This window comes from Artibeus jamaicensis, unplaced genomic scaffold, assembly GCF_021234435.1.
Source record: "Artibeus jamaicensis isolate MK-2021 breed Jamaican fruit bat unplaced genomic scaffold, CSHL_Jam_final scaffold_2172, whole genome shotgun sequence".
NCBI lineage: Eukaryota > Metazoa > Chordata > Mammalia > Chiroptera > Phyllostomidae > Artibeus > Artibeus jamaicensis.
The window spans coordinates 3,200-25,706 of NW_026522031.1; the positions used below are offsets into that span (position 1 = coordinate 3,200).

The 22,507-nt window shown below is 50.9% G+C and overlaps 1 protein-coding gene across 1 annotated transcript in view; it reads right to left on the reverse strand.

Annotated features, from left to right (window-relative positions):
- Nucleotides 1-1,485: 1,485 nt before the first annotated feature.
- The window catches only part of CREB3L2 (cAMP responsive element binding protein 3 like 2), a 102,759-nt gene continuing 81,737 nt past the window's right edge, over nt 1,486-22,507 (reverse strand). Inside the window, exons 5-12 of the mRNA XM_053656622.1 lie at nt 22,209-22,393; nt 20,259-20,405; nt 19,329-19,387; nt 15,914-15,982; nt 9,547-9,646; nt 9,170-9,296; nt 7,637-7,853; nt 1,486-6,085 (exon numbers count right to left, since the gene is read on the reverse strand). Of these exons, the coding sequence (XP_053512597.1) occupies nt 6,010-6,085; nt 7,637-7,853; nt 9,170-9,296; nt 9,547-9,646; nt 15,914-15,982; nt 19,329-19,387; nt 20,259-20,405; nt 22,209-22,393 (980 nt within the window). The 3' untranslated portion in view covers nt 1,486-6,009. The remainder of the gene's footprint in view (nt 6,086-7,636; nt 7,854-9,169; nt 9,297-9,546; nt 9,647-15,913; nt 15,983-19,328; nt 19,388-20,258; nt 20,406-22,208; nt 22,394-22,507) is intronic.

Consider the following 22,507-nt stretch of genomic DNA (forward strand, 5'->3'; position numbering starts at 1 on the left):
TTCAACAGAACGAGATGATTTTGCTTGAGTTCATTGACCTTTATCAGAATTTCTGGAGCAGGAATCTGCGTGCAGCGTCCTCCGCAACTGTTCCCAGGAAGAAGGACCCTTCTCTTCTGGCTCAAGTCCAAGTCCTCATCCCAAGCACCTGACCCGGGGAAGCATATTCCAGTGCACAGAGTTCTGAAACCAAATTTGGGAACCCTTAAGAGGAAACAATGAAAACAGCACTCAGGCCGGCAATATCTAGAGAATACAGCTTTTCTTCCTGTGACTGGCTGAAAAAACCATCACATTTCTCAGTATTTCTCCACCTGAGCCTTGGGTTCCAGACCAGATCACATCCAAATCCTGCTTGGAGACTCCTGTTACTTCCACAAGATCATCAGAGGAGGGTGGTTAGGCGTTCATACGCAAAGCCGTGCTCGTGAGAAAAACAAATGTTCTTACAACCAGAGGACCACGGTTTCAGAGACTGGACAACATTTGACTATTTAAGAAAAAAATATTTTTATTTGCATGAAATGGAATACAAAAGCATAACAATTTTGATTCATTTTTCCCAGACTAAGTACAAGTTACAAAGCATTTATTTATTTTTTTGGTATTTACTAAGATAAGATAAAGAATAAAAGTCATTAAAATAAACAGTGTAATACAACATATAATAGACCCGCGATGTCTTAGACGGACACACTGCTGGTCTGTACAACCTGTTACAAAGCAGAGGAAAGGCCAGCTGTCAGCATAAACGTTAACGCTCACCGTGGATTATAATTCAGGGTCCGCTCAGCGTTGTTTAAAAAGGGGCACTCACAGTGTGTCCCAGGATGCTGGTGTTTCTATAGACTCATAAAGCGTCTTTTCCGAAAGATATATTCCCTAAGCGGCACAGGCCTTGGGTCCATGGTGCCAAGAGCTCATGTTCTCACCCAGCTGGTGAGCAAAGGATAAGGGCAGAGAAACACGGATAGGACCCCGTTTGTTTCCCTTTCCAGGATGCAAAGCCCTTGAGCCGGAACTCGTAGAAGATTGGATGAAAAAGACAAGAGATGAGCATTGTATCTGCAGGACACCACCAGCGTGAGGCAAAGCACGGCCTTTGCACGGTGGGGCTGCACAGGGAGCGGGCACTGTGTTTGCTGCCTGCAGAACTTACACGTTTACAGTGTAAGTAAACCAAGGAATCCGCTCAACCTAATCCACAGACTGATGAACTTCCAACACCATTTAGCTGTTTATCCAGCTCGGAGTCACTAGTTGCCCTGGTTTACTCTGCCTGCAAAATGAAAAGACTCAAAATTTATTTAGCAGAGCACCCAGCACTTTATTAGTGCTCATGAAATATTTTTTCCCCTTTCTTCTCGAAACCAAGAGAAAAAGAAACCGTTCCTAAAATTTAGGTTGCCCCAGATGACTGAAAGAATCAACATGCGGATTTTTTCCTGTGCTGAGTGCTGACCCTTTGGCCACAGGGCTGTGGGACGTTAATCCCCAAACAGGCCTCGTTCCTCTGCACCGAGAAAATGCTCTGCTATATGGAGTTATAATACCCTTCATCCTGGCTGGCTGTTTTTTCCTGTGATTACACCTCTCCAAAATGGGATTTTCCTAATGGACAAAGCCCTGATTCTTCTCTCCTGGTGGACACATCTGGTCACTGCTCACTCTTGGGAAGTGGTTCATTTTTGAGCCATTAGAGGAAACCATTCCTCCCACAGCCATCTCAGTCTAACACTACAAGGCCATATATAAAACCTCCCAGGAGCAGCAGTCCTCCGTCATCCTGGACTCGTACGTAAGGCACCTGTGAGGCAGGAATGAGTGTCTAAGACAGAGAGAGAGGGGAGAGAGAGGGAGAATCCCAGCACTTGTGTGTTTGAGTAGCTATTGATTAATGGTATTTCCTTAGCCCTCTTCTTCCCCGGGGCCTCCTGCAACACTGCTCCTCTGGAGGAAGGGAATGAATGAATGAATGAATGAATGAATGAATGAATGAATGGCCTGAAATCTTTCTCTGGCTCCTCTAATGGCACTGCCATATTTTTCCTAATTGTCTCAATGGAAAAGCATTCAAATGAAATGACTCTCCCTGCGCCACTACCTGCTCAAGCTTTCACAGGCCAGCACCGCAGGTAGGCGTGCTGGTGTCTTTAATACAGGTTCTCAGAGACAGGATTCGACAGAACCACGCAAGCGCCGCATGGCAGACAAGGGGAGGCTGGAAGCCTCCTCCTCCACCTCCAGCCTCCACGTGAGCGAGGCCAGCATGGACGGTCCACTCCTCTGCGGGATGTCTCCACTGGTGCACGTGCTGACATCCACCTCCCCTGGGACAGGTGACAGGTGTGTTCAGAGGAGCTGGCCCGAGAGGCCTCGGATTCTGTTTCTGTGCTTTTGCTTGGTCTGGGGATATGGGAGGAAGGAGCCATGAAGTTCTGAACGTTTTACATAAAACACTGGTGACAGAAACTCTGGACACTGACTCACTGTGGGAATGAAAACGAGTCAGCTCAACACTGCTGTTCTGTGGGCACATGAGATTCACAGCCCCCTTTTGGCATTCAGGCTAAACCCAGAGATTTAGGAATTCAAAACCATGGTATTTATACTTGGCTTGTAAATAAGTTGAGCTAAAGGCTGCTTTCACAATCCGCAAATTAGGTCTCCAAATAAAAATCGCTGATAGAAACAAAAAGGTCATCTCATTTTGCCTACACGGGTGTCAAACTTCACCCCAGCTCCCGCCCCAAAGGGCGACCTCGTTTGGCTGCCGGTTTTTATGTAACACTCTCTCTATACGAGCTAGGCTCCAGAGTCCTCACACTTCACAGGATCCTCTCCCAAAATGGGCACCGAGGCCTTTGGTTTTCAGTATCCATTTCGAAGTGCAAAGTTGAGATCTGTGAAAAGAACCGCACTGGGGGGTCTGGGTTACTCAGGGCTCATCCAGTGAAAAAGCACTTGTTCTCTGACTTTCTGTAAGAGTCTCCTTCCAAGGAGGTAATCAAAGACAGGGAAGAGGAAAATCTCTTTGCATGATGTGATACAGAATTAGCAGATGTATCATCAACATACGTATTTCCTTTGGTTTACCCTTGCACTGACAGTCTTGTGTTCTCCAAAACTGAAATTCGGAAGCTGGGCCAGTCACTGTTTGAGATTGTCAGGGCTCACCGGGGGCTGCTGACTACTCTGAGGGGCCTCCCTGTGGGAGAGTCAGATCCACTGATATTCTCGGCTTAGCCCTGGGACAGAAAACATGCACACGTCCGTGAATTCTTTGAGACGCACCCACTGTTACCCAACTCTCCTCTGTCTCTCGACCCCATGGCACACTCCTGAAGGGCGAACTGTTTATTTTCCTTACTCACCAGAGTGGGGAGTGGAGGGCACAAGTTTTCTCTATGTGGAGGCAATACTGGCTCTTGGAACCCCCTTAAACTGGCCATATGAGCTCTCAGTCTGATGCCTCATGTCTATAGATGCAGATTCTGTTCAGAAAAACGGTTTCCCAGGGGGCAGGCCTGGCTGCAGGGAGGTCTGGAGAGAGTGTGTAGCCATTTACTGATTTTTTATTGAATGGACGGGGGTGACATTGGTTAGTAGGGTCATATAGGTTTCAAGTGAACATCTTTACGATACGTGAGCTATGCGTTGAGAAAGTGACATCAAACACGGGAAGGTGGGACAGAAACGCAATCCTCACGGCACTAAGGACAGGGCCTGCCCCTGCGCTGCCCCTCCCCTGTGCCCCCTCATTCAGAAGAGTGGGTTTTCCACTCTGACCAGTTCACAAGCATTAAGGCCCTGGTCTGGTTCTAGTGCTGCAGGTGGGGGGCTGACCCATTCTCCCACTTCTGCCCTGAACGGGGAGACCTTTTCCTTTGAGTTGTCCAAATACTACATGAGTTCATTCTCTCTTGTTTCCTTCTTGGGCCCTGCAGGGCTGCCTAAGCCTGATAATTACATGACATTTACAAAGAGAGAGGGGTCGGCAGGGGCACATGGTTCCCAGACACCAGCCAGGCCGGGAGAATCCAGAGCAGAAGAGAAGGAGAGAAGGGAGAGAAGAGAAGCCAGAGCAGGAGGCAGGCTAGCAACGCCTGTTCCCACACAGCCCAGATGGTCTCAGCCCTCCCCCGCCAATGTCAGGGCCAACATCAGGGGCAGTGAGAACCGTGCAGACCACCCCCAGGGATGCCAGGACCACTGCAGCCCCGACTCTGCTCTCACACCCTGCTGAGAAGACGCACTTGGCCCTCCCCCAGTCTGGACCACCCTCCATTACAGTGGGAGACACGGGAATCACTGACAGGGAGCCCCAGATGTGCCTGGGCCAACAGACAAACAGATCTGCCTACCAGCTAGGATGGCAAATGTTAATGACCCCAAATCCTGTATCTGAGAGAGGATGGAAGGCCCAGCTATGGGCTTAATCCCTCTTAAATACAGGTTCCAATAACAGTGTGTGCTGGGGGGAAGAGAGAGATTGAGAGATTGAGAGAGAGAAAGGAATTAAAGCTAAAAGGCCCCTTTTTCTTCTACTAAAAATAAAATACAAAATGGTCCTATGCAAAATCGTTTACAAGCTGGGAAAACACTTAAGCACAACTTTCTACATTGTACAATAAAAAGGCAATTTCCATTGCTTATCTGTATGAAAGGAAAGATAGTTTTAACTACAAAAGTGACTTTAATCATTAAAAAATAATAATAAAAGTAGGGAGGGGGTTTAGGTTATGTCTCTTTGGGTGAGCTGCAAAGTAGCCAAACCTGACTAGGAAAGGTAAGACTGTGGATACACAGATGTCACCTACTCCCACCCCAGGAACTGACCTCAGGCCCACCTCCTGCTGAGGCAGAAGAGGAGGGTACAGGGTGGGGGGGCGGGGCCAGGAGCAGTGTGGAGAGACAGGCTAGCAAGGTTGCCCGGGACGCCTGTTGTCAGGGACAAGGCCTCCCTCCTCTGCCGCGGGCACGGGACAGACGAAGCACCTGGCCACAGAGTCACGGGCCTAAGCCATCTTTTCCTCTGAACCCATTCTACAGGTGGGCAGCTGCTTGCAGGGGTTTTCCAACTACAGCGAGAGGCCTCCAGTAGAAAGAAGAAAAGGAAATGAAGCACGTTGTAGAGGACTGGGGGTCCCGGGGCCTGGGCGGCCCTCCTGGCGCCAAGGTCCAACAGAAGACCTTGGGAGGCGTCCAGTCTCTTCGATGTGGTTGCTAGCGGGAGCTTCGGCAAGCTAATAAATACTATTTACAAATGGGGAGGAGAAGCCAGGGAGGCGGATCTATGGACGTGTGGGAACACAGGTTACGGAGAAGTCCTACAAGCAACAGACGGGGCAGGTTTGCCTGGGGTGGAAGAGCCTGAGTCCGTCAGGCATTGCACTTGCGGCCTGAGAAGGTGAAGGGGGCGCCCTTGCTCCAGAGCTGGAGGACAGCAGGCAAGGGCTGGAGGGCTCGGGCAGAGCAGAGTGGCAGGGGCCAGTCACTGGCCAGCCTGGCGCCTCCAGGGCTGATGGGCAGGGGTGGCAGCGGACACACCAGACGCCCAGGCTGAGGGTGCTGGGACCTCAGTCAGTGCTTTGCCACGTCCCAGCAGGCATCCTGGTGTCTTTCCAGATCAAGTCTGGGGTCTCCAATGAACGAGTCATCTCTTCTTCAGAGAGGGGGTCACACCCGCAGGTGAAAATCAGGCAGCGTCTCTCCGGCACTATCGTAGAAACAAGCCCGCTTGTCCCACCCCGGCCCTAGAGTAATGTCCTATGGCAATAAGCAGAGCGGACGGAGAGCCCCGGGCTCCGTCTGCAGAAAGGGCCCCGGGGCTGGAGGGGAGGCACTCTCACCGTGGGTGGGACCCCCAGGCTGTCCTCCCATCCAAAGCCACAACCGCTCACCCATGTCTTCGTCCACATCGGGTGGGGAAGAGGGAAAGCTTATGTCGGAGGTGGTTTGGGGACGTAAAAGCAGAGCGGAGAGTAAGAGGGAGGTCCAGACCGCCTCTCAGAAGGTGGCGTTCACTCTTCTGTCGAGTTCTACGACTTTGAGTGTTTCGTTCCCCTCCAGTTTGGCGCCGACCCTGTGAAGAAGGCATTGAAAGGAGAAAGAAGTCTTAGCCACATTTGGCAGGGAGACAAATCCCCCCGATGTCAACTCTGTGGGCTGGTTCAAGGGCGATTCTTGTTCCTTCCCACCCTGGGCAACGCTCGGTGCCCAGCCTCCCACTCGCAGCCTATCCACTGCCCCCTTTCCTGCCTTTCTCCCGCCCAGGGAGGGACATCCCAGCCCAGGGGAGCAATGTGGCAGCTTGATACTGATTTGTCACGTATTGCCGTAAAGCACTGTATTGACTGCAGGTGGTCGGTCCTACGCTAGACTCTGGGAAGAGGAGGATATAAGGATAAAGGTTGATCCCTGGTCTGGTGTAGCAAATAATACAAAGAAAGACAGAGAAACCTAACTTGAAATAATAATAAATATGCAACAGGAAATAAATATGTTATTGATTGTGCAACAGTCTAGGAATTCTGCAGACGCTCAGAGGAGGAATACACGGGCTTCTGTCTCCGGGAGACATCACCCCAGATGGGCAGGGTTTCAATGAGTAGTTAGCTAAGAGGGGAGGCGACTTGTGTCCTGAACCAACTAACAAGGAGCTGAGTCTCCACGGGTCTAGCATTTCTCTATAATGGGGATAATAATAACAATGTGTAATATCTTCAAGTGTTTAATGAGACTTATACATCATGTCTGCATAGTGCTTGAAATGGTGCTAGTATGTGTTGAATATGCACACAATGTAAACCTGCAAAATTACACGTGACTCAGAACCTTCCCCACCCCATTATGGGAGGAAAGCTAGAGAATTAGGAACAGAATCTCTCCCCCTGGAACAGCGTCACTTCTGGGAGGCAGAGGGGCCGAGTGCCTTCAGCGCCATCACCAGCCAGGCCACACCTAGCCCAGAGTACGCCTGCCGGCCCTCCTTCCCGCACTGTTTGCTGCTCCCACGGACCTCCCCTGACACAGTCACGACACCTGGCACTCACACAGGCCTGTCTGTCTACAAAAGGACTCGTCTCCATAACCACCTAAGGGGAGCAACTCACGAAGAACTGGAGCCAAACACGTCCTTCTCAATATGGAAACACAGACAGGCACTAGGCTTTGTCAACGGTGCCCCTCAACATAAATGTGTGATTATAACTCATGCATGTTTATTTACACGAAGCATAAAACTATATGCTGATATACAGCAAAACATATAGGCTGCCTCTGCATAGCAAGCGTTCTTCTGTGACTGGGCTGTGCCACTCCTGTGGCTTTGAGGGGACAATGAAGAGAGTAAGGAAGGGAGTCAAGCCGCTGTCCCACTTTGTGGAGTCACCACTGCCAGCTCGCCAGTGACACTGCATACATGGGTGGTGGGCGGTCTTTTCCCCATCCCTGCTAAAGGCAGCCGTCGGCAAACAGTAGGCCCTCCAGAGTCGCGGGCCCTGGACACAGGTCCCAAAAGAGCCAAAGGCCTGGGCGAGGCTTGTGGGAGTGTCTCGGCCCCGCAGCCCAGGCTGCTGACTCCTAGCCCCGCGTCTGGCAGTGAGAGGACTGGACCTGTGTCCAGCTGACTCACAGGTGCTGCTGCAGCTCCAACAGCACCGACTTCTCCAGACTGGTCTCGTTGGAGATGAGGAAGCGCGGAAGATCCAGGTCCGGCCTGGACTCCAGCCCTGACGCCCTGAGCAGGGCGGGGCTTCTGTCCCAGCGCCCAAGCTCCCCGGCCGAGGCCGGGCTGGACGGCTCCTCCAGGGCAGAGTGTTCCTCGTAGATCAGCAGGTTCCTGGATTTCACTAAGGACAGAGCACAGTGCCAGGCATTAGGGAGAGACCATGAGGGCACATCCCATCCCCTCCCTCCATGCCCAGGGCTGGGGCAGATGCAGTTTGTGGGTCATACTGCCCCAGACCCAGGTGCCACCTGAAGTCTGCCTTCCATGAATGTTTCCGGGTTTTGTGCACCTGACACATTATACCAATTACACGTGCTGGAAGAACAACAGAAAGGCAAATACACAAGATGCACACGGCTGTCCCCACTGCCCTGAAACGACAACTCCCCTCCTTGCCCACCCGAGCCACCTCGGGAAACACTTCATGGACAGTGGAGTAAAGTGCTCGGAGCCGTCCAGACCCAGCTGACACGAGCACTCCCACTGCGTGGGTCCTGCGTGGAGAGAGGGCACAAGGGCAGGAAACCGCGTTTCACTTAGAAACTGGAGTGAAGACGCAAAGCCACAAATAAATCGAATGGCAGGGACAGTCTCCTCTGTCCCCTAGGGCAGTCACGTAGCTACCTGACCCTGTGCAATGACAGCTGCTCTCACAGGTTTCCACCTAAACGCACAGACCTGGCTGCTTAGGAAACAACCATTTCCTGCCAGACGACTGGAACACTTTGGTTGCAATGCCAGCGTTTCTGCCATACACCTGGCAGGGGACAGCTGCCTGGGTCCACCTGCCTGGCAAAGACACCAATGCTCATAACTGCAAAATGGTGCCTCACCCCCTCTGATGCCCCCTAATCCCACACTTGACCCTCCATTGTCTGGGTGCATGAGGGTGGGTTACGATCCCTACCTAACGCCTGTGTATTTCCTACATACTCAAAAGAGATCACTGATCTAGGTGAGGACATCACATATCTCTCATCGAACACCTCAGTCTCCAAAGTCTCAAATCTTGGGCATGATGTTTTGTACGACAGGCTAATTCTTTAACTCTTTTGATGGCAGGCACATTTCTACTGCACGGATGCAGAAACACAGGAATTCCCTTAAAGGGCCATGAGAGCTTAACGCTTCCCTCCCCGCCAGAAGCCACATCCTTCCCCCTTCCCAGAACTCAGGAAGGAGGCCTCAGAATTTTCCAGGTGAGACAGTCATGAGCAGTAGTCCACAAAGTGTGCCCTGCTGAGCGTTGGCGAATTCCTGGCAGGTGGGCACGATGCCCCTGCCGCCTCTTCCCTCCCTCCCATGGAGAAGCTACGCTTGGACCACTTTTGAAAAAATCAGACTGTCACCTAAGACTCCCTCCAGAAAGCTGAACTTTCAGAAAGCTCCAGAAAGATGAAAGGAAGGCCCTTCCCAAGCGGCTGAGCACGGCCTTACCCACGGAGGCTGTGTACGGCTCCGGCACGGAATGCTGGCTGGGCAGGGCCATCTTGGTGGCAGAAGGATAGGGCCCGTAGCCCTGACAGAAGCTGCCAAACGCCACAGCAAAGCACAACACAACGACCTGCAGGGGGAGGGAGGACACAGGACCTGTCCATTCCAAGGTCCACAGAGCAAACCTTTAGACCCATGAGACCCAGAGGCCAAGGAGAAAGGCTCCCTCCATTGGCCAGGAGACTGCACCACAGGTCAGTCCCTCGGAGAGACCAGCAGGCTTCTCCACCCCATGGAAATTGGACTTGGCATGATGGGGAGAGTCTGGGGACAGGAGACAGGGCTGGGCAGTTACGGTACTGTCCCTTCGGGAAACTCACCATGAGGCAGGTGCCAGTCTGTGTGCCGGCCAACTTGCAGGTGCGAGAAACCTTGCCCATCACCAAAGTCTGAAGCTTCTGGAGTTGCTGGAGGAGAGTCCTGCAAACGGAAAGAACAGAAACCATGAAGGAAGTCTGAGATACCACAGTGCTTTGCGGGGACCTGGCCCCGAGCTCCAGGACGGCTGCCGTGATTTTGTGGCTGAATTTGAAGAGAGTGCCAAGGGACAGTCCCCTGTGGAAGAACATGAGGACACCAGTGCCTTCCAGTGCTCAGATTCAGCCACTTCTGGGCTCAGAATCAGCCACGTTCACCACTTGTCCAGTTCTTGTGTTGTTCTGGGTAAGAGGTAAACACCCCAAATTTTCCCCGACATATTGGGACTTGTCTGTTAGCCACTGAAAAAGAGAAAAAGTGAAAACAACTTTCTGACTGGCTACTGATGGTGGTACAGGAGGACTCATTTTCCCAGTGATCGAAGAAGAGAAACATTGAAGCGAAGAAGAGAAACATTGAAGAAGACATAAGAGAGGAGAGAGCAATGGAAGGAGTGGCCAGAGGTGGTGGCCGTGGTTGGAAATGACAGTGCTACCCCTGAGCTAATCTCTCAGACGGCCGACTTGAAGAAAGAGAGAAAGAGCAAAGCCAAGAAGGGCAGAGAGGCAAACAGCCATGGCACCCCAAGCTCTCATGGTCCTTGAAAGCTCACGGTACCTCCACAGCCAAAACTGAGGCCACAGCATGAAAGAGCAAAGACGCCTGCTCTCCTGGACACGCCCTCAGAGCCAGGATCTCAGAAAACACCCTCGGATACTGACTGATCTCTCTCGGAAGAGACAGTGAGCAGGAGCAAAAAGAGTTGTCCTGTCCCTACAATTGGACCCTGCATACCCTTAAAAGGGAAGGGTTTGGGGAAGAGCAGGTGGAGAAGTTCCTTGCAAATCCTGACCATGGGGCAAGCCAAAGACGAGGACCTTGTAACACCCTCCTGAATCAGCGCCTTGGAGGTGAACTGTGCAGGAGCCACGTAAAGAGTTGAAGCTCCTCCCTCCTGCCTCCCTTCTCCCCAAGCCCCGTGCACAAGGCAAAGTGGAAAGATTTTACAAGCAGATGCTCTTCCTTGAGTCGCAAAGATTCTCAGAACTTATGCTGTGATGTCACTTTAGAAAGCCAGACAACTTCACTGGCAAACAGGAAACCATCTCGCATTTGCAGAATTCAGGGCTTTCGCAGATAATGTGCCTCTCCCCAATCTCTCTCCTGAATGGCCTTCAAGCAGGTCCTCCCAGGTCTGCAACTTCTCCCAGGCTCGTGCCAACCCAGCGAGTGCCCTGGGTGTACGTCAGTCCAGGATGGGTTGGCCACAGGCCGATACCGCTTTCAGCAGGTAAGTGGATGAGAGTGGGGGTGGAACGGGAGCCCCCCCGAGCACATGCTGGGGAGGGCTTCTGAATCCCAACATCTGTGTGTGGCTCCCAGCCACACTGGGTTTTCACCTTGTGCCATGCTTTTAATTCAGGCAAAACGAAATCATCCATTCCATCAATGAATATCACTCACTGAAATTCTTTTAGATGGCCGCCTGGTTAGTACTTAGGTGTAAATTTTTTGCTCTATGGTTATCTAGAAACAGAATCACACGCAGTTCAGCCCCAATTCGTGTTTATGTCTGCTCACACGGCACAGGCTTTGAATGTGTTCTGTATGGCACTCGAGGCTGGGAAACACTGAGAGCGTGATTACCCTACAGTCCACTTTCAAGAAATTATTAACAACTACACCATAAACAAAAACGAACTAAGGAAACAACTGGATCAGGAAAAGAACCACAGAAATGGAGATCACGTGGAGGGTTAGCAACAGGGGAGTGTGAGGAGAAGAGAGGGGGAAAAGGTACAGAGACTAAGTAGCATAGATGGTCTGTAGAAAATAGACAGCGGGAGGGCAGGAATAGTATGGGAAATGTAGAAGCTAAAGAACTTAAGACACATGGACATGAACTAAAGGGGTGAATGTGGGTGGGAGGGGGTGTGCAGGGTGGAGGGGAATGAAGGGGCGAAATGGGACAACTGTAATGGCATAATCAATAGAATATATATTTTTTTAAAATCCTGTCATTTGCAACAACGTGGATGACCTTGGAGGGCGTTACACTAAGTGAAGCAAGCCAGACTGAGAAAGACAAATATTACGTGGCATCAGGAATATATGGAATCAAAGAAAAAGTCGAACTTGGAGACACGGAGCACAGAGTGGAAGGGGCTACCTGGGGCCGGCGGGCGGAGAAAGCGGGGCGGCTGAGAAAAGGCCGCAGGCTTTGAGCTGTAAGATGAATAAGGTCTGAGGGTCTCGTGTATAACGCGATGTCTACAGTTGATAGCACTGTACTATATAATTAAAATGTGCTACAAAAACGAAGCTTGAATGTTCTCACCGAAAAAATGAAAAGTAAAAGGGTAACTACGTGAGGTGTTAGACGTGTTAATTAACTCGCTGTGGGGTTTTTCCTTTCGCAATCCAATCCTCCAATCATCATCCAATCCATACATACATCCAATCATCAGGCTGTGCACTTTAACCATCTTAAATTGCACTGTTAACAACGCCTCCATGAGGCTGGAAAACAAGGAACACGTTTGCACTAAATGATCACATGACGCGGGGAGCTTTTTTCCTCTTCACACTTTTTCTCTCTTCTCCCCGACCCTCCGGCGAGCGCTCCATTCTGACCCCAGCACGGCTGCCTGTCCAAACCTGAGCCCTGCCTGAGCCTAGGACCACAGGCCCACTTCCCAGGCGGGTGGGCAAGCTCTCTCCTCAGAGCTGCGATGGGGCTGGAGGACCACGCACGCCACTGACCCCCGCGGGTGCCAGCCCAGAAGCCCCCACTGGGTTCCCCAAGAAGTTTTCTTAGGGCAGATGTACAGGTGGGCACACCTCCCGCCGTAACAGGCAGTGAGGTCTTTGTCACCAGCTGAACGATGGCCAGGGGCCACCCTGTCTCCTGGGCTGCCACCTCTGTGAATGACAGTTGCCACCTCTGCTGGGCACCCCAGCTCCCACGGGGCGCCCGCGTTCAGCCGCGCCCTGTGCACGGAGGGGAAGGTGTCTCCACCCGGGCCTCAGCTGGACGGCAGCTTTTCAGATGGCACCGAGCCCGTTTACTTCTGCTCCAAAGTCCAAGGTGCTTTTACAGTCAAACCAGCGTTTCCCATTTTTACCCATTGTCCCTATTCACCCACACCCTTCCCCGACTTCCCCCCTGGCCCTTCCCTGCCCCTGTCCAGCCTTTCAAATGGGAACCACCGAGAAAACCAAACCCACCTGGTGCTCGGAATCACTCCTCCCCTCCAACTGCGGGGTTAGAAGGCAAGGCCTGCTACCCCCTTCCCTAGAATGGAGTTTCCCAGGAGGCTCCGCGGCCCCCTAAAAACAGACTTCTAACAGGCCAGACACCCCTAAACCCCAGTGGTTGAACACCTCAGGCTGCAAGTCGGGAAGGAGCACTTCCAGGCAGCTGGGCAGCAGAGAAGGCCTCGTGCCCACCGGCGGTGCGGCCCTTTGCTTGGCACTCATCCGCACACCCTCTCCAGACGCCAAGGTAATTACACTCTGAACCCGCTGCAAGTGAAAAGGTGTGAGTGGTGGTCCCTCCCTGATTTCCAACAGTTTGTAATCCAATTCTTTAAGAAGCGCAAACACTTAGTTTAAAATAGACTTCAGTTTGAAACCTTGGCGGAGGGTCCAAAAGGCTCCCCTTCCCACACGCCCCAAACACAGACTCCGGTGACTGGTTTAGGGCAGGAGACTGCCCCCGTTCACGTTACAGTCCCTGTGGAGGTCAGCAGAGGCTCTGCTTTTACTTCTTGACCTCTTGAGCCAATACACATTGAAAGCTGCTGGACTTGGAAATTACACCCCTCGGAGCTCCCTGATAAGATTATCTGTGGGACGATTACGGATTAACCAATTATTGGCCATTACCACCATAAAAAGCTCCTCTACCAGGAGAGGTCTGTCTGGAAGAGGGAGAGGAAATGCGAGGTGAGCACGCACAGGACTCTGGGGGGACCGCGGTGGCCACCCTGGCAAGCACAGGACACAGCAGGGACCAACACCAGCAGGGAGGTTTTCCCCAGTGGGGGTCCCAGGAGGCTAACTGCCCGGGAGAGCGTCTGCACAGGAAAGAGGCCTCTCGGAGAAGGTCATGAGATATGCTGGCCACGAATATGCCATCTGTGCCCAGGCCTCATAGTCAAGGTCATAGTCAAACAGATATGGCCATTATCGAAGAAGATCAAAGCAATGGGCGGAACCTGGGCAGCTGTTCCGTGGAATCAGATGCATCAAATTTCAGAGAAATAAGGATTCTGTAGGAATATGTTCATTGATATAAAAATATGGCCAGTGTGCTTTGCTAAATGGAAAATTTTCTTAACAAAAGACTATGTGCAAGAGAAATGTATACAGGTATAAAATACTCTAAACTTATAAAATGTATAAAAACTCAATAATGTCAATACATATCTGAGTAAAAAGATTGCAGTTTTAAAACGGTATTTTATGATTTTTTTCCTACAATGACTGTGGGCGTGTAAGGTTTTTTTGTTTTGTTTTTTTTTTTTTGAGGTCAGCCTGGAGAAGGAAGGAGAGACCCTTCATCACCAGCACCCGCTGCCACCAGCACAGTCTGTGCTGAGCCTCTGCTGCTCCCGTGTGGCTCACGGAGGACATGACACCCACAGCCTGAAGACAGGACCCAACCTGGACCAAACTCCAAGGTTTTCCTGAATAGATTCCTCTTCCCCCTAATACAAGTTTGTGGCCTGGACTTGTCCCACTCATTAACACCAGGCTTGCGTGGGGGACAAAGTTCTAGGATGGGCTGGGAACTGCTATCTTGCTCCTGACGCTAAAGAGATGGGTATGGCAGGGGGTCAGCACCCAGAGAAGGGCCGTGGTGGGAGTGAAGGTGGAGATAAGAAAGGATGACGCCTCAGGAGACTAATGGCCAAAGGCAACCATGACTCCAGAATCTGTAATCGGCACTGGAAACCTCTTCTTTGTCTCAGGGGACCAAGGCGATGCCCCATGGAGCTGGGGGTGGTTACTTACTTCTGCCGTCTGTCTACAGAGCATTGAGGTGATGGCCCCACCTACTCATGTGAGTGCAGGCTCCCAGAAACGCAGAGGGGACATCGGGAGGTGCACAACGTTCAGCATTTCCCCCCAGGGGAGTTTTAACTTACAGAGAATCGGCTTCTGTTGGAGCTACAAACCATGGGGATTTGATAAAGTTATTATCGAATGGCAGGCAAGTAGATTTCACCTGATCTTTTAGCATTGGGAACATGGCTAGAGAGCATTCGTGCTAAGCCTTGAAGTGATGGACACTTTGCTCTGCTTGAATTGTCGGATCTACAACAACTGAGGGCAACAGGACCCCCTGACGAACCCCCTTACTCTCACAGCACAGGGAAGCACCACACATGACACCCAAACACACACATTCTATCTGGAACTTCCTGACAGCTTGTTTCTGAACCCTAGACCGCACCCCTTCCTCCTGCTTATGACCCAGGAATGAAGCTCCATGTGGTCCTCCTGCGTGGTGGCCCCAGAGTCAGACTGTCTGCATTCAAATGCAGCCCCAGCATCACTGTGTGACCCCGGGCAACCCGCCCAGCCTCTCTGAGTCTCAGCTACCTCCCCGCTGTGATGGTAACAGGATGACTGCGCGGGGCTGTTGGGAGGTTAAATGAGTTGACATCTACAAAGTGCTGAAAACAGTGCCCTGGCACAGCGAGTCCGGGAGAAACTCATTCACTCATTCTGTCCTTGAGTTATACTTCAACATGGGTTTGAAGTGTAACTAATTAGGTAATTAATTTTTAAAAAACAGTAATTAAAAAACAAACTTAATGTTCTCTATTCTTTTCTGCACTAACAAAAATCCTTTCTTACTAAAATGGGGTGACAGTGAAATGGCCAGAGCCTCCTTATCCACCTCTGACGTCTGGTGTCCTTTTTAGGAGAAGCAAGCCTATTGACTTAATTCTCCTCTGAGCCTTTCCTCAACCCCCTCCAGTCATAGCCCTCATCAGAATCAGCATCTCCATCAGTGCCACGTGTTTCAGGAAAAGAGCATGTGTGTGCATGGTGTGTGTTTGTGTGTGGTCATGTGTGTGTGCATGCATGTCCTGTGTGTATATGTCTCTGTGTAGAGGGGTACAGCCTTCCTGGCACAACTATACTTTCAAAGGCATCCCCTCCACTTTCCTTCTGGCTCTGGCCCTGGATCAGTCTGCCCCCTGCTGGTGTCCCTTCTTTAGGCAGTTCAACCAGCCCCTGACTCAGCAAACTCACCTGTTGGTGTTCTCCAGCACCTCCACCTTCTTCCGAAGCTCCAGGTTCTCCGTGGAGCAAGACTCCACCCTACCCAGGAGAGAGGAAGAAGCAACTTTGTTTTATCAGTAAAGCAATGCTGAGCCAGAGGCTTGGGTAGAAGGAATTGGGAATCAGAGAAAGACAGGGAACCAGCTACTCCAGGAAGCCTGGCCAACCTGAACTGGGAGGAAGTGGGAGGAGACAGGAGGAGAAAATGACAGAGTTGGGTAACAAGGGCCTCAGTGACAGAAAAGGAACAGGCTGGTGCAGAACGTGAACTTCCCTGAGGGTGTTCCAACCTTGTTTCCTCTGACCTGGTCCCTAGGGCTCTCAGGGCCCATCACCCGCCTCCCTGTGAGGATCAGGTCTGGGTGGTCCCACTATGCACCACGGGAAGGATTAATGGGAAGCCAAGGGGCTCAGGGCAAGGCAAGAAGGGAGGAGGAGAATGCATGCCCCAAAGACGCAAAGAAGAGATTTTCATAGAAACCTTCTCACCCTGGATGCCTACAGAAAATAATAGACCAGGATGGGACTACTTCAGAAAAGCTAACTTCCGATGGACTTCTGCCAAGATGGAGGCATAGCTGGAGACACTGTGCTTTCTCACACAACCAAGTTTAGAGACAACAAAATATTAGCAACAGAAAACACAGCCAGAACACAGAAAATTGAACTTTTTGGAAGTCTGACAACAATGAATTCTTCAGCCTGACCAGTAAGAGGGGCGAAGCCAGCAGCAGGTGGAGCGGGGTTGCATAAGAAAACTCAGTCAAACGAACTCAGGCACAGATCCCAGGTGTGGGGTTGCAACGGGCGGACCCAGTGAGCGACCAGCGACCCAGCGATCGACCAGCGACCCAGCGAGGGCGCAGGGTGGCGGGTTGACTGTGGTTGCGCATTCCTGTGCAGATAGGCCAGACAGGGAGTGGACGGTGAGATGGGACCGAGCAGGCCCCAGGGGGAGGAGGCAACAGAGGGCGCTGCCATTTCCCCACTCTGACCCCGCCCCCACATACAGCCTCACAACCTAGCAACGTGGGCGGCCCCGCCCTGGTGAACACCTAAGGCTCCACTCCTCACACTTAACGGGCTCAAACAGACCAAAAATGGCTCAGGAAGATCTCAAAGCCCCAGAGCCCATAACTCTAAGCAACAAAGAAATAGCAAAACTTTCAGATGCACAGTTCAAAACACTGGTGATCAGGATGCTCACAGAACTGGTTGACTTTAGTCACAAATTAGAGGAACATATGAAGGCTAAACTAATGGAAATGAATGGAATTCCACAGGAAACCCATAGCGTTGAAAAGGAAACTGGGACTCAAATCAATGTAGTGGACCAGAAGGAGAAAAAAAATAACCAAACAGAAAAGGATGAAGAAACAAGAATTCAAAAAAAATGTGAAGAGGCTTAGGAACCTCCAGGACATCTTTAAACGTTCCAAAATCCGAATTATAGAGGTACCAGAAGGGGGAAAGGAACAGCCACCAGTGGAAAACTTATTTGAACAAATAATAAAGGAGAATTTCCCCAAGCTGGCAAAGGAAATAGACTTCCAGGAAATCCAGGAAGCTCAGAGAGTCCCAAAGAAGTTGGACCCAAGAAGGAACACACCAAGGCACATCATCATTACATTAGCCAAGATTAAAATGAAGGAGAGAATCCTAGAAGCAGCAAGAGATAAGGGGACAGTCACCTACAAAGGAGTTCCCATCAGACTGTCAGCAGATTTCACAAGAGACCTTCCAGGCAAGAAGGGGCTGGAAAGAAGTATTCCAAGTCATGAAATCCAAAGACCTACAGCCAAGATTGCTCTATCCAGCAAAGCTTTCATTTTGAATGGAAGGGCAGATAAAGTGCTTCTCAGATAAGATCAAATTCAAGGAGTTCATCATCACCAAGCCCTTACTATACAAAATGATAAAGGGACTTATCTAAGAAAAAGAAGATAAAAAACATGAACAGTGAAAGGACAGCAAACTCACAGTTATTAACAACCACACCTAAAACAAAAGCAAACTAAAAGGACAGCTAGATCAAGAGCGGAAACATAGAAATGAAGATCTCAAGGAGGGTTAGCAACAGGGGAGTGGGAGGAGGAGAAGGGGGGAGAAGGTACAGAAAATAAGTAGTATAGACGGTAGGTAGAAAATAGGTAGGGGAGGGCAAGAATAGTATCGGAAATACAGACTCTAAAGAAGTTGAGACACATGGTCATAAACTAAAGGGGGGAATGGTGGGGGTGGGGGGTGCAGGGTAGAGGGGAATGAAGGGGGGAATAGAACAACTGTAAGGGCATAATCAATTAAAAAAATTAAAAAAAAAAAGAAAAGCTAACTTCCAATAGAAACTTCAAGAACCAGCAGGATCCTCGGACCACTCCTTTCTCCAGATACAGAGGAAGATTCTCATTTCTGATGCGGGGCCTCCTTCCCACCTAAAAATGGTATTATTTTGTTGGCTAGAGAACTATTTTCCACGGCCAGTGCAAAATTATATTTCATTCACATTTTTCCAACAGCCCTTCTGACATTCATTTCAGGCTTTTCAGAAGAGCAAAGGGTACCTTCAAGCATTTTTGCGAAAAGTCTCTTGCCTGTGGCATGAATTACAGCGGACAGAATATAACCAGTCCCACTCTGCCTTCTCTAGGGGAGAGGGGTGTGGCCCAGAGAAACAGGCCCGCTCTGCTCCTTTCAGGGGAAGGGGGGGTTGCCTGTCCCCTGCGGAGTTCCAGGGGCATGAATGTTAATATTCGCACCTGTTTGAAAGGAAGCCTTCAAGGACTTGGGGATCATTGGTTGGAAGCATTTGTGGTCCAAATGCCTACAAAGATTGAGTGCCTGGCTGGCAACATTATGCTAAGTGAAGTAAGTCAGACAGGAAAAGGGAAGAACCATAGGATTCCACTCAGATGCAGGATATAAAGCTGAAAGCAACACATGAGCACACAAGACAAACAAACAAACCCAAACTCATAGACGCAGACAACAGTCTGGCAGACACCAGAGGGAAAGGCGGGGAGGGGATGGTAGCGGGTAAAGGGATCAAATGGATGGTAATGGGCAAGGATTTGAGTTTGGGTGGCGGGCACACCATACAATAAACATACAGATGATGTACTATAGAATTGCACATTTGAAACTTATATAATCTTATGAACCAGTGCCACCCCCATAAGTTTAATTTTGAACAAAAAGATTGTACTTTTACTCCTTGCCATTATATACGCTCCCCCTCTAACGACCACTAGGTGGCAGGCGACCCACGGCTGACTAGCGGGCGGGCTCTCCCTGCAGCTGGGCGGGGACTTCCCTTCGGAGCCCCGCCCACCCCAACTTTGCCGCGTGCATTGCCCAACAAGCGCAACCCGTTCTGCAAGAGGCTTACTTTTTCTCCAAGCTGTCCATGTACTCTTTCTTCTTTCTCCTACTTTCCTGGGCAGAAATCTGAGACATGCGGAAAGGGAAAAGGGTCAGGTCCCAGTTACACCAGAAAGCCAGCCCTGTGCCCAGGGCAGAGAGGAGCCCTGGGCACCACGATCACGGAGGCCCTGGGAGCTCCCTTCTGAGACCAGCACCCTGTTTAAAGAAGGACAGTGGTCTGCAGAAACTTTATATAAAAAACCCAATCCAAAAAAATACAGATTAAGCAAGCACCCACGAGCATTTCTATTTATTTGTTTATAAATTACAGACAGACTGGGGGTGGGGGAAAGAGGAAGACTGGCAGTTAGGAACCGTCCCGAGACCTCAGGTATAGCCTGGGAAACACACTCAGTCGTACTGTGACGACTATGTACGCTGCCAGGCGGGTACCGGGAAAACCGGGGGGGGCGGGGGGGGGCACTTTGTGAACTACATGATTGTCTAACTACTATGCTGAAAGCCTGAAACTAAAACAAAATAATACTGAATGTCAACTGTCATTGAAAAAAAATTTAAATAAAAAGAAATAAATTACGGACATGCCCCACTGAAGGGAAATACCATGTACATCATCAAACAAATTTCACAGGCTGAGATTTTTTTCAGTGATATCAGTGAAAGTTCTGTTTTCCTCCCACCCTGAATGACTCATCGCAAGCACCAAGGATGGGCTCACCCACCCTGGGAGCTCACTGACCCAGGGGGTGGATGCAGGGGCTGGAGGAGGTCAGGCCAGGGGTCACTATGTCCCCTCCCCCACTCCTGGCCCAGGGCAAGGGAAGGGCTGGGACTCAGAGGGGCGGGTGTTTGCCAGCAGGACGGGAGATGAGGCGCACAGGCTCACTTCTGCTCATGGTCTGCTCACAGAAGCAGCTGGCTTTGAAGGGCTCACCTTATTCTTGATTTTCCTCCGGATTTTCTTCAGCGCCTTCTCCTCTGATTTCGTCAGGGGCAGTTTGGTGGGGATGGGGTAGCCCTCCGCGATCAGGGTCCTCTTCTCCTCCTCCGTCAGGACCAGTGGGCCCGAGCCCTGCAGTTTCTGCACAAACCGAGGAGCAGAAGGGGGTCAGAGAAGGACAGCTGGGCCCCCTGAGGCTACCCCTCCTGAGGGGCAGGAGACTCTGTCACACCGTCCTACACAACAGCTAGTGGGAAAGGCTGCCCCATCTGCTCTTGGTGAGAAATGGGCATTTTGAGGCAGAAAGGGAGAAGACACTGTCTGTCATGTGAGTGTTACAACCCACAGATCATAATTCAAGGGGAAGGGAAAGGAACCTCCCATCACTTCCCAGAACGTGCCCCACGGGCTGGGATGTCAGAGTGAAGGGCAGAATTCACTGCTCACAGCCCTGGAGACTTCCTGGCCTCGGCGTGATGAGGGTGCAGCTGATGTGCGTGGGACAGAGTTTTGCTGCCTCCTGAAAATGCAGTTGTGTACGACGCTCTCTGCTCACTGGGGGCTGCTCCTTGTCCTCCACTCGCTGCCAAGGGGCCCAGGGAAGATGAGGACTGTCGCTCATCTGGTGGAACCCACGACAGAAGGACGTATTTACAGTGAGTCCAACAAACCGAGCATCGTCTAGTGTTTGCTCCGCACTCAATGCCATGGAGGACTCAGGACGAACTCCGTCTCTCCCGCAGCTTCCAATCAAGACTGAGACTGTGTGGGTGCCCATGAAAGGATGAGAGCAACGAAACGCTCAGTGGGAAGAGTAACTCGGTGCGTAAAAAAGGTGGAGAAAGAGTACTTCCGTGAGTTGGTGTGGGTGGGAACTGGGCCTCCTGAGGGAAGAGAGGTGATTTATACGAGGGAGGGGAGGCGTTCCAAGCAAAAGGAAGTATTTTGAAAAGTGCAGATGTGCCTCTGCCTCGAGGGGGGAGGTGTTGTTGAAGCTGCAGAGGGTCCTGGCTGACCCTGAGTCACCAGGGCCTGCCCCCCACGGGTAACCAGGGAACAACCAGGCCGCTGAGAAGGGTGTGACATCGGGGGACTTCCCCCGTGAGAGTGTCACATGGACAAACTGGGAGGACACAAAGGGACACTGGATGAAAGCCGGGCTCGTCATCGGAGGAGAAGTGGGGTTAAGAGTGGAGCAGAGAGAGAGTGGAAAGAGTTCATTCCTTTGTCCTTGGTCACGAACTTTCAAATGTTCAAAATTATGTTGGTAGATAACTCCCAGAGAATTTTAAATATCTGATTTAACTCAAATTTCTCTACATGATACACATTCAATGAATTGCGTGTAATTGTTAAGATTTAATAGGCATCGATTAATTCTCGGTACAGTAAGAAGTTAACGGTCTGCCCTATTTTCATTTGGAGAATGGTGCTGTTACAGACGTTAAGGATCAATGGTGGCTTGTGACCTCTGACCTGTCGCTGGGTTCAAAGTCCCATCATAGGGGAAAAAAAAGGCTAACCTACATTTTGGAGCTTTAGACATCAAAGCGTTTAATCCCTGAGGGATTTTTAAGTTCACCAATGATTGCTTCTTTAAAAACGAAGCTCCTTCCTATTGTAGATCACAGGGACCGCCCACATGGGTGGTAAAAGTATGTGATATAATTCAGAGGGGGAAAGAAGACATTTTTATTCCTTGCACTACTGCCACGTAAAAAAACATATGAATAAAACTGAGGGGTGAGCAGAAAGAGACATGTGCTACTAGGTGAGAGGACAAGCCATTCTGAACAATGTTCCTTAAGATGATCACCCTGCTTTAAACCTAAAACTTCCTTACAAGAATAATAACCAAGTAGCCTTGAATGGCAGCCACTCCTGGGGAAGGTCCGGGCAACAGAATGCAGTGGGTTCACGTCCAGGGATTCAGCCCAGACTTACATGAGGCGCTGTGAGGAGCGGGGAGCTGGCAAGGGTGGAGGGGGCCCGCGGCACGACCCTGGCGGGGCCGTGGGTCTGAGGCAGGCCGAAGGGGTGCAGGCGCGGGCTGGGGCTCAGGCTGCCCTCCGAGTCGCTGCTGTGGCTGCTGGGAGGGGTGGGCGGCAGGTGCAGGTGGTCCACAGAGGCTGGGGGACAGAAGGCAGGTTTCAGCCATCAGAGAGCAACGAAGCAGAATCTGGACAGAAACGACACATCCGTAGGGCAGAGCGCCGAACGCCGACGACTGAACAAAACAACGA